Source organism: Lissotriton vulgaris, chromosome 5 (genome assembly GCF_964263255.1).
Source record: "Lissotriton vulgaris chromosome 5, aLisVul1.2, whole genome shotgun sequence".
Classification (NCBI taxonomy): Eukaryota; Metazoa; Chordata; class Amphibia; order Caudata; family Salamandridae; genus Lissotriton; species Lissotriton vulgaris.
Genome location: NC_141693.1, coordinates 1,345,790,713 through 1,345,803,081, shown reverse-complemented (window position 1 = coordinate 1,345,803,081; position 12,369 = coordinate 1,345,790,713). Strand labels below are relative to the sequence as shown.

The window sequence follows — 12,369 nt, the reverse complement described above, 5'->3', positions numbered from 1 at the left end:
TCACTGCGGCTATATTTCTAATTATTTGACCACTGTGGTATGCTACAGCCTCAAGATTAAGCTACGCACTGCTACCAATTGTTAAAGGTGGATCTGCACACCAAAAGCGATGAAGAGATACAAAATTGAACAAAACGAGTTGACTATAAGTATCTGTACAACTGACCACAAGCAAAAGTAAAGAAGAATTAATTTTCCTATATGACATACAATAAAGAAAATATTTAAAAAAAATATCAGAATATGAATGCCTTTACCTGAGAGAATTTGAATTAGCAATTTGGGTGCTTTGTCACATTTGGACAGACCTAAAAATGAAAAACCTTCACTGAGGATGGTGAGGTTTGGTGCTTGAAATTTGAAAGGAGGACAATATCTGTCTTCCACTGTCATGGGCTGTGGCGATTGGCTTCCTCCATTGCCTCGTGCACCCCAACAGGACCTTTATAATTGTTGTTGCAACTAAGGGTACAATAATATGTGTGGTCCAGTGCAATTGGTCAATCGGCTTTTGTAAATCATTTTAGAATTGGGCATAAAACTTTCAGAGAGCATACGCATATGGATAATTATTAATTCATCAGCAATATATTGATCAAGTATTCTCTCTTTTAGTGAACTATGTTTTATGTTTTTTATGTATTTATTGTGCATGATATTTTTGAAAACTTAAACAATAACATTTGAATCACTCAACTCTGTTTTATTATTCATATTATTCATCTCAATAAAAACCCACAGAACTGTGACAACTATTTGCACCCAGAAAACTGGAACGGCCCCATTACATGTATAAAATGCAAGCTTACACTTAACCCCCAACCAGAACAACCCAAGAAAGCAGCAAGGCCCTCTAAATTACTCAAAGGAGGACTATGTAATGCTCGATCACTCACCCAGCACTCCCAGAACATTCATGATTGATCCTGGATCAGAACCTTGATATTCTATTTGTTACAGAAACATGGTTCCGGTAGTGATGCAGCCCAGACCTTGCGCAGGCCCTTCCCCAGGAATACTCCATACACAGACAAGATAGATTGGATTCACAGGGAGATGGGCTTGGAATTCTCTACCGCAATACGCTTCAATGCTCCTCCTTCGAGATCACTGATCTAAAAGGGGCAGAAATCTTGGGTTTCTGTTTTCAGATTGATGGGTTTGCCTCCTTCCCTGGAGCCCTAGTCTATTGTCCGCCAGGGTCAAGCATCCAATTCCTAGACTCGCTGGGTGATGCCCTTGGCCCCCTATTCCTCAGGTACTCCAAGTTCACTTTCCTTGGGGACCTTAACCTACGTCTAGAATGCAAAAACGAACAAGGAGTCACAAACTTCTTAGACACACTAAACACCCTAGGTCTAAAACAGCTGGTATGCTCCCTCACTCATTACACCGGACACACCCTGGATGGAAAATGTTCCAATTACCACACCCTAAAAATCAATTCCCCTCTACCTCTGTCTTGAACGGTCCACTGGTTTATCCCATTTGAGATAAAGTACAAGTCTCTCAAAATCATACAGAGCCGTTCCAGCAGCCCTCCCACTATGGTCAGGAAATGGAGTAAAATGTTAGCCAACCCTGACCTTAATAATATAGCTCTAGACTTTAGACCCAATTCAACAGGAGACCCTGCTAGGGACTCACAACATTTTACCTCTTGAATGTCCATACTCCGTAATACTCTAGCCCCCCAGTCAACTTAAAAAGGAATAACTATATCATTAAATCCTCTTCACATTGGTTCACACAAAAATGGATAGATCTTTCCAGTTCAAACAAGCCTTCAAAGCCAAAAAAAAAATATATGACTCCAAAGTACTCGCCTCAGCTTACTCTGATCAAAAATTATTTTTAAGATAGTGAAATCTTTAATGCATCCTAAAGCACTCAAACAGCGGACTTTTTTCAACAGAAAATTTAAAAAACTTACCTCGAATATAAGGGGATACCTTCCCCCACCACCAAACCAGCACTAAAGTCCAGAATAAGGTACACTATCTACATTCATTTCATTTTTTTTTTAATAATTTTTTTTTATTATACTTCAGTTCACAAACATTATATATTCCACATTTTGTTAACATCACAAACAGAACTAGCATTATGATAATACAGCACAGGCAATTTACGGAGAAAAAAAAAAGGATATGAAGACAGAAAATTATAACCACCCCATTATACATTTCATTATTCGTAAGTCTCAAAAGAAAAAGCACATTTTTTAGACCGGGATCAGGATTTAAACAGAATCCTGATCATGTTCATATTACCCTATACCTTCCCTCCAATGAGCTAAAGGCTCCCAAATTCTTATTCCTCTGGCTCTCCCTGTCTTACCCTTCCTAGCATAAATAGGTTTCTCCAAATTGTATGCAGCTATTACATTAGCCAACCAAATTTGCATTGTCGGGGGGATCCTGTCGAGCCAAGCCCTTGCTAACGTTAATCTGTAGACTGCCATAACTAAGAACAAAAGTCAGCCTGTGCATAATTACTTCCTTCTGATCCCATTCCCAACAGGATCCAGTTGGGAGTTAAGGTTATCTGTATCCCTAATGATCTGTCCAAAAACCCCTCTATGTCTTTAATTAAAGTGTGAATTTGTGGACAGGTGGCGAACATATGAACAATATCTGCATCAGAGGAGTTACACCTGGGGCAAGTCGTCCCCTCAGAGCCCCCCCATTAAGCAATACTAGCTGGTGTGTAGTAGAGTAAATATAAAGTCTTATAATGCTGGGATTGCAGGGGTGCTGAACACAGGATAGTACGGCCCAGATCCAATGACTCCTTGAAGGCTTCAGGCTCAGCCACTATTAAAACGCATACGCTGACCTAATCGTGGACTCGCCACCACTAATTATATTGTCCAGAAAATCGTTGCAATTATACCCTGCCAGACCCCCCTGTTTATTGCTCAAAAAACTCCTAACCTGTAGATACTTAAAAAAATCTCTTCTATCTACACCATACTTACTTACAAGGTCCCCAAACTGCATTATTCCCTCATGGTTCCTTAAGTCACCTATCTGACTAATTCCTTTAACCTCCCAAGCAGCCATTACTGAATCAGAAAAGATTTCTGGAGGAAAGGATTTATTATTATATAATTTAATATACCTGTTGTATCGCCCCAGACCCAACTTTTTCAAAAAGGCTTTCCATATTTTAAGGGCAGCACTAATAGTCTTCGATTGATTCCTTCTAAAATGACCTAACTCAGTATAATATAAGAAACAATTTTCTGCCTCTTGTCTTAGTATTACTGCATACATTTCTGTAGACATAGTTGTGATCTTCTGTAGCTGACCACCCCTCCAATCAATCCCTGCATATATTGCAATGCAGCCGCTAAATAATACAGCCTAAAATCCGGCGCGCCCCAGCCCCCTCTTTCTCTTGATCGAGACATAAATCTATACGCCCTTCGAGTTCTTCCGTGAGCCCAAATAAACCTATTTAAAATGCCTTCAAGGATATTAAACCATTTGGCCTAAAAAAAAAGGGGAATTGTTCTGAATAAATAAAGAAACCTAGGTAGAATCATCATTTTCAAAACATTAGTACACCCCACCAAAGACAGATGCAAATTATTCATCCTTACTAAATCTTTTTTAACTTTAGCCAATAACGGAACCATATTGATCTCAACCACGGTATCCAAGTTTGCAGAGATTAAAATCCCTAAATATGTTGCAGAACTAACCACCCTGTTGTCAGTACTCATAGTGAAATGGTTCCTAACAATTTGTGTCTTAGATTTATTTAAGCTATAACCTGAGACTTGGCCAAACAAATGAGCTTCTATTTCCACCCCCCTGATATCTGTGTCTGGGTCCGGAGTTAGTATTGCCACATCGTCAGCGTAGGCTAAAGATTTAACTGTGTAGCCATTCAGTTTAATTGGTGGAATACCGTCATTTATTTCTAATCTTCTTAGCAATGGCTCCAGATATAATGCAAAAAGCAGTGGGGATGACGGGCACCCTTGCCTCGTCCCCCTTAAAATTTTAACTGCCTCTGAGTGCCCCCTATTCACTCTGATCTTTGCAGTTGGATCATTATATAAGGCTTGAATAGCTGTTATAAAACCTTCGCCAATACCACTCCACCTCAGAACTGCCCAGAGGAATTCCCAGGCGACCCTATCAAAGGCCTTTTCGGCATCTAAAAAGAGTACCGCGATAGGGTCACCCAAGACCCCTGCAGCATCGAACATAGTGACAACCAGTCTAACATGCTGGGTCGTGCCCTTCCCAGTTATAAAGCTGTGTTGTACTGAGCTTACCAGCTGTTCAATACTCCCTGCGAGCCTTTTTGCCATCATTTTTTAATATATTTTGACGTCTGAGTTCATCAGAGTAATAGGTCTGTATGAACCAGGAAGTGTTGCAGGTTTCCCTTTTTTTGCGATGACAATAATATCCGCACCGCCCCATGTCTCTGGAGGTGACCCACCCCGTTGTGTACGTATCATAATATCAAACATGTCAATCAATAAAACATTTTGAAACACTTTATAAAATTCAACCGGGATTTGGTCAGGGCCAGCTGCTTTCCCTGAGGGGAGGCTTTCCAGAGCTTCAATAAGCTCCTCCAAACGCAGTGGGGCATCTAATATCTCCTTCTCTTCAGGTGACAAAGAAGGAGCAGGAATATCGCTAAGATATCTATCTATCTTGTTCTGGCTCGTTGCGTCACCTAAAGAGTATAAATCATCATAAAATTTCCTAAAAACTTCCCTTATCAAATCTGGGTGTCTACATTCATTTCAAATGATTGACATGGAACAATCTCACCAAGCTATCCTCTCCTGCAAATCAGGATCCCACTCTGACCCCTGCCCTCCAAAAATCCTTAATGCCATTATTGACACTGTGAACCCATTCATCAATAGTATAACCAATGCATCGCTTTCATTAGCAGAGGTACCCCCAGACTGGAAAATTGCGGCAGTCAAGCCCCTCCAGAAAAAAACTGCTATCAGACCTCACCACCGTTTCTAACTTTTTGCCTATTTCCTTACTACCTCGTCTCAGTAAAATGACTGAAAAAATAGTCAACAGTCAACTTACGACCTTTTTGGAAATCACTAACACGTTATCTCTAACTCAGTCAGGTTTTAGGCCCTTACACTCCACAGAATCAGCACTTCTACATACTTCGAAGAACCTTAAATCTGCCCTGGATGAGGGGAAAAATGCAATACAGATTTTGTTAGATCTAGCAGCTGCATTTGGTACCATCTCCCATGAGATCTTGTTACATCGCCTCAATGCATGTAGCATCTCCCATGTGGCTTTGGCCTGGTTCAAATCATTGTTGACAGGCCGTAAGCAAGTAACCACTCTTGGGCACTACCAGTCTGCCATGAAACCACTGCATATAGGTGTCCCACAAGGTTCTATATTAAGCCCAGTACTGTTTAACATCTACATGGCCCCACTTATAGAATTGATATCATCAATCTACATCAAAACTACCTCTTATGCAGACGACATTCAGCTGATTCTAACATTAGATAAACACTCAGTCAAGGCAGAAGAAACCTTTCAACATTGTCTCACAGAGTTTTTTCACTGGATGAAGCAGAATCACCTGAAGTGTAATTCAGAAAAAACTGAAATCATGCTCCGAGGCAAAGCCAACACCTTCACCCCTACCCTATCCTTCCGCCCACAAGCACTATCAGAATCTAGGAAGTGTTTTCAGCTGATCAAATCCCTGAAATATTTGTTGACCTTCTCCCAGCCACAGCAAGGAAAACTGTTGCAGCAGCCCTAATAACCTCTAATCTCTAGGTTAGACTACAGCAATAGCCTCTACGCAGGTGGCGACAAAGCAATCCTAAAAAAACTCCAGACTGTTCAACACTCAGCAGCTCGTTTGGTACTTAAGCTGTCACGTCGCTCCTCAGCCTCCGCAGCTTTAAAAGGGTTGCATTGGCTACCCATTCACAAAAGAGTGCTATTCAAGATACTTGTCATCACTTCTAGAGCTTTCAGGGCCTCGGGACCCGTGTATCTAAGATCTAGTTTCACGCCCTATGTCACCACACGCCCTCCTAGATCCTCCTCAGCTAACCTTTTTAAAACACACACCCTTCAAATATAAAACTAAAATAGGTAGATCAGTAACTGTCCTCGGGGCAAACGCATGGAATATACTTCCCAGCCATCTTCGTCTCACCCAATCTGAAGCCTGTTTCTGGAAATCTCTAAAAACCTAGTCTTTTGGAGCTCTGGACTCTCTATGCTTCTCTCTTATTTAATCCTTCATTGCTCTTCTAGGCAATTTCAGACCATCCTGTGGCTCCCATCTATTTCTGCACAGCGCCAAGATACTCCTGTGGAGTGATAGTTGTGCATTACAAATAACAGATACAATACAATACCCTTCTCTTTCTTAAAGGCATGAGCCTCACACTTTCTCTTCTCACCGTTCTCTGTCTCACACACAGTCCACTGACACTTATCATTCACAGTCCAGTTTCTGCCCATCTTCTGAATACTTTGCTCTTTCTACCCTTCCCACTTTCCTCAAGCTCACCCTACACATTGATGTTCCTAGCAGTCATCTCACTATTCATCTCATACACTCCTTTCTCACATCTTCTGTTCATATATCTTCTAGACTCGCCTTCTCATACCCATCTCGCAAAGACCCTCTTTTCCGTCCCACACACTCCTCTTACCATACCATTGTCACTCACATGCACTCTCACTCCCTCAACTCTCAATCAAATACTCCTCTCACAAACACATGCACACAATTGATTGCCTCTTTCAAATCCTCCTTTCCCTCACAAGCATCACTTACTTGCCCTTCTCACACACATACATTTCTTTACACTGCACCTTCTGATGCTCATATCATTCTAATTCTCAGCTCCCTTTTTTCACTCCCTCACTTACAAAAATGCACATACTGAAGGATGGCTGTGGTTATGGTCTCTATCGCCAGCTTGAATGTTGAAGGATAATGTTTTTTAATTGCCCAGGTGAAAACAAAGCTATTCCATAGTTTGGCAGTAAAGATCTGACGAGAAATCCTATTCAGTATTGCTAACTTAAACCAATGCAGTTATGAAATGTATTTTGGAATTTGCATAAAAATTGATGCATGGAGTAATTTACAAAACCCGAGTGTGTGTTAATGTTTTGGTTTAGCATGTATTGAGATGTAGTCGTTACATGGTAGGTCATTATTATTTTGAGCTGGCCAGCCACAGCCTAAGTAACTATGCTGTAGAAAGGTACACCGGTGCCAACCTCTACAAAACTGGGGTTGTGAGTACACACACCAGGTACACGCACCAGGCACCATGCAATTTCAGCCTCAGCTACAGCTGTTCAAAATGCTGAGGGCCACTAGTGCACTAACAGTGCCAGTGGCAGTGTACAAGAAAGATTGCAAACTATCAACTCACAAATATATATACTCTATTACGAAATGCAAATGTAACCTTCTTTCCAAATGTTGTTGATACTGTTCACAATTTATTTGGAGGCTTCCATAGGGATGAGTGCAGAACTCATACGTGTAGTATTATGCTCCTGGTGAGTTAAAATAAGTTGGCTGCCTTTGTTCTTTGCAGTTTTGAAATGTTAATTTTTGCCTCTCATACAGAAATCATGATTATTTACACACATTTTGCATTTATCATATTTTTGCATCTAGATGTTTTACCAGACCACATCAACTACCAGCTGCAAGACTCCGACTACCAGGCAGCGCCGTCATATTGCCAGTATTCCAATGTGCAGTACTCCCCAGTACTGCAATCTGGACCTTCACAGTGCCAGTACAGTAGTTATAATCTGGACACACAGTACAATGACAGCCTGTACCTGAATACATGTGAGTTAAATAGGCCGCCTTGCATGGTGGTCCATAATGGCGAGGACAGCTATCTTGGAATGAAACGGCCTAGATTGAGCCATTCCTCCATACGCATTAAGGGACAGGAGGAGCTCTGTGTGGTGTGCGGTGATAAAGCTTCAGGATACCACTACAACGCCCTCACCTGTGAAGGCTGCAAAGGTAATATCCTTGTTACAGAGAAAAGTGTGAAATAATTTGGTGTCCACAAGAGTTGCTTTGCAATAGAAGCATCATTTTAGTATCTTCAAGGGGATGTTATGAATGAGTTAATGTATATTAAATAATAATCAGGAAAATTCGAACTCAGGAACTGTAGGTTGGCCTTACCTAGTCCCCAAAAAGCTTAGCTCCTATAGCTAGCCAATGTACAGAACCCAAAATGATGCCTAATCAGTTCTTTTTTCAACACTATGGCTTCATCACCTTGTGAGGTAGAAGTTCAACGAAATGTTTAGTTTTAAAACATAACTTACAATCATCCATTAAATATATAAAATTAAAGATATTAAGCAAGGCTACTAGATCAATTAAAAAAAGGGATCTAGTCCGTTAATGCATAGACAGCCTTTGTATAATCAATCTCTTAAAATGCATGCACTGTTTGATGTCAAATTGGTTCCCTTCAAGAAACACATCTCACAGATTGAGAGGCCGTTTGGTTGAAGAAATTCTGGGTTGGCGATGTATAATGTTCCTTATATATACATCGTAAGAATGGAGTCATTATACTCCGTCACAAACTTTTAAATATTTCATTTGTATCACAAGGATCTGATGAAAATGATAGATGGGTTCTTATTATTGATATTATTCCTTTTAGACTTTTCACTGTCTGTGGTCCAACACATCCAGATCCTAAGGTTTGGACATCAATTTCTCATAAAAGTACGCCGCGTTATTCATAGAATTTCATATTGGATGGAGATCGTAACCAGGTACTAGAGCCCCTTCTTGAGTTCTCTTCCTCTACTAAATATTCACCTCATAAAACACATAAAGCTTTCCAACGCACTTTTTCTCACCACCCCTTGTCTGATTCCTGGAAAATATTTAACCTGGACCTTAAAGAATATTCTTTTTACTCCCCCTTACCCATCGGTCCAAAACAAGGATTAATTATATATTTTTTAAACAAGAATCTGTTGCAACATCTGACACATTCTGAGATAGGAACAATTTTGATTTCTGATCATGCCACTGTTACAACCAATATTGAAGTTCTAAAGACACATAATCATAAATCTAGATGGAGATTCAATAATTCTTTACTTTCTGACAAAGGTTTCCTCACCACATTTGAATTCTTCTTTCAGACATTTTCGACTGGAATGACAAAGGCGATATCTCTTTCAATTTCGTATGGGATGCTTTTAATGCTGCATTTAGGGGGCTTATAATTAGGTTTCATCAGGAAAAAAATTAAGAAAAAAGGTATATGATCTTATTAACCAACATGAAACACTTAGAACATGTCTAGTATACATCTAAAAATAATAAGACAGATCTAGAAGCGCTGAATGCATCAAAGAAACAGTTCAATAAATTATCTACAGAAAAAGCAAGTGGCACACTGCTCAAGGTTAATGCTTGTTATTATGGGGGTAAGAACAAAGCAGGAACCTTGCTTGCCAATTATTTAAAAGGTAGAAAGGAATGAAAAACACTATTAAGACACTCACTAACTTCACTGGTTCTCAATTGCTTCATAACGCAGACATAGCAGTATGTTTTGAAAAATATTACCAAACACATTACACTCCTGAAAACAGCCCTACGCAACCTCTTAGAAATTCTTATTTTTTAAACTTTGCACCTTACATCTCTACAAAAATTGATACCTCCTCCCTTTAATCTGCAGTCACTATAGTCGAACTTTAAACTACTAAAAGGTAAAGCTCCCAGGCCCGATGGCTTTACCATAAAATTCCTTATTCAATTTTCCCACATTTAATTTCCTAAACATTTCAAACTTTATAATTATTTTCCCTCTGTTAATTCATCTACTGGTATTCACTGAAGCCATGATATGCATTGTTCCTAAAAAGAGATCGGGATTTGATCTTGTGTAATATTTATCGCCCATTTTTTTGCTAAATACGGATCACAAAATCTTTGCGAAAGCTCTTGTCCTACAGCTAATCAATCTGCTCCCGGATTTGGTTTCTCAAGAACAGTCTGGCTTTGTCAAGTCAAGTCAAGTCATAAAATTTGTATAGCGCACTACATACCCAGAGGGTTTCAAGGCGCTAAGGAAGGGAAGGAGGATTACTTGTCAAATATCCACGTTTTAAGTTGTTTTCTGAATGCTAGGTGGTTCTGGGTAAGGCGAAGGTCAGCGGGGAGTGAGTTCCATGTTTTAGCAGCCAGGTATGAAAAGGATCTGCCTCCCATGGTGGTCTTGTTGATGCGAGGTACAGTGGCGAGGGCTTGGCTGGAAGAACGTAGTTGGCGGGAGGGGGTGTAGAAGGATAGTCGTGAGTTGAGGCAATCTGGTCCGATGTCGTAGAGTGATTTGTGTGCGTGGGTAAGCAGTCGGAAAGTGATCCTCTTATTGACGGGTAGCCAGTGGAGGTCTTTAAGGTGACCAGAGATGTGTTCGTTGCGTGGGATGTCTAATATGATCCTGGCTGAGGCGTTTTGGATTCGTTGGAGTTTCTTCTGGAGTTTTGCAGTAGTGCCTGCGTAGAGGGTGTTTCCGTAGTCCAGTCGGCTCGTGACCAGAGCGTGGGTGACTGTTTTCCTTGTTTCGGCGGGGATCCAGCGAAATGTTTTTCTGAGCATGCGAAGAGTGTTGAAGCAGGAAGAGGATACGGCGCTGACTTGTTTGTTCATAGAGAGTGAAGAATCCAGGATGACGCCTAGGTTCCGTGCGTGGTCTGTCGGGATGGGTGCTTTTCCGAGGGCTTCCGGCCACCAGGAGTCGTCCCATGCAGAGGGGGAAGTACCTAAGATGAGGACTTCTGTTTTGTCTGAGTTCAGTTTCAGACGGCTTTGTTTCATCCATTCGGCAACTTCTTTCATTCCTTCGTGTAGGTTAGTTTTGGCGGTGCTGGGGTCATTGGTGAGAGAAAGGATCAGTTGAGTGTCGTCCGCGTAAGAGATGATGTTGAGGTTGTGTTGGCGTGCGATGGCCGCGAGGGGGCTCATGTATACGTTGAAGAGGGTGGGACTGAGTGAGGATCCTTGTGGAACGCCGCAGATGACTTCAGAGGCCTCGGACTTGAATGGTGGGAGGCGGACTCTCTGGGTTCTTCCGGTGAGGAACGAGGTGATCCATTCAAGTGCTTTTCCTTGAATTCCGATGTTTCTGAGGCGTTGTAAAAGGGTGCTGTGGCAGACTGTGTCGAAGGCTGCAGAGAGGTCGAGGAGGATGAGTGCGACTGTGTCTCCATTGTCCAGTAGAGTTCGAATGTCGTCTGTTGCTGCGATGAGGGCGGTCTCCGTGCTGTGTTTTGCTCGGAAGCCAGATTGTGAGGGGTCGAGGGATTTGTTGGCTTCGAGGAAGGTGGCGAGCTGGTTGTTGACAGCTTTCTCGATGACTTTGGCCGGGAATGGAAGAAGCGAGATGGGGCGGTAATTTTTGAGTTCGGTGGGGTCCGCTGTTGGTTTTTTCAGAAGGGCGGTGAGTTCAGCGTGTTTCCAGTCTTCCGGGAAGGTGGCGGAGTTGAAGGAGCAGTTGATGACATCTCGGAGGTGCGGTGCTATGACGGAGTCTGCTTTGTTGAAGATGTGGTGGGGACATGGATCTGTGGGGGATCCTGAGTGGATGGAATTCATCAGGCGGATGGTGTCCTCAGTGGAGATTGGGTTCCAGTCGTTAAGGGTGTTCACGGGGGGAAGATGTTCAGCAGATGGTAGGGTGGGTTGGTTTCCGGGTTGGTTGTCGAAGCTGTTGTGGATGTCTGCAATCTTGTTGTGGAAAAATGAGGCTAGGGAGTCGCAGAGGGTTTGAGAGGGGGTGATGTCGTTGGAGTTGGCTGAGGGATTGGAAAATTCCTTGACGATGTTGAAAAGTTCCTTGCTGTTGTGGGCGTTGTTGTCAAGTCGATCCTTGAATGCTGTTTTCTTGGCTTTTCGGATCAGTTGGTGGTGTATGCGGGTGGCGTTTTTGAAGGCGTCCTTGGTGCTAGTGGTTGGGGCTTTTTTCCAGGCCTTTTCAAGGGAGCGGCAGAGTTTCTTGGACTTCTTGAGATCATCGTTGAACCATGATGCCTTCTTGCTGCCAGGTTTGCTTTGACGTTTTTTCAGTGGTGCTAAGGTGTCGGCGGTGTTTGATAACCATAGGGTGAGGTAGGCGGCGGCTTCGTTAGCGTTGGAAGAGAGGGCTGGGGAGTTTCGGAGGAGCGATGCGGAGATTTGGTCCGTGGTGATTTTGTTCCAGTTTCTTTGCAGGGTAGGTTGGAGGTGGATGTTGGGTTTTGGTTTGTTGTAGGTGAAGTGAACGCAGCTGTGGTCAGTCCAGAGGAGGTCCGTGGTGTGGCT

The 12,369-nt window shown here is 42.1% G+C and overlaps 1 protein-coding gene across 2 annotated transcripts in view; it reads left to right on the top strand.

The window, feature by feature from the left end:
• The window catches only part of LOC147712575 (bile acid receptor-like), a 632,915-nt gene that overhangs the window by 233,182 nt on the left and 387,364 nt on the right, over positions 1-12,369 (top strand). For both annotated transcript variants that reach the window (XM_086923275.1, XM_086923276.1), the window contains exon 4: positions 7,684-8,046. In XM_086923275.1, coding sequence (XP_086779401.1) covers positions 7,684-8,046 — 363 coding nt within the window. The remainder of the gene's footprint in view (positions 1-7,683; positions 8,047-12,369) is intronic.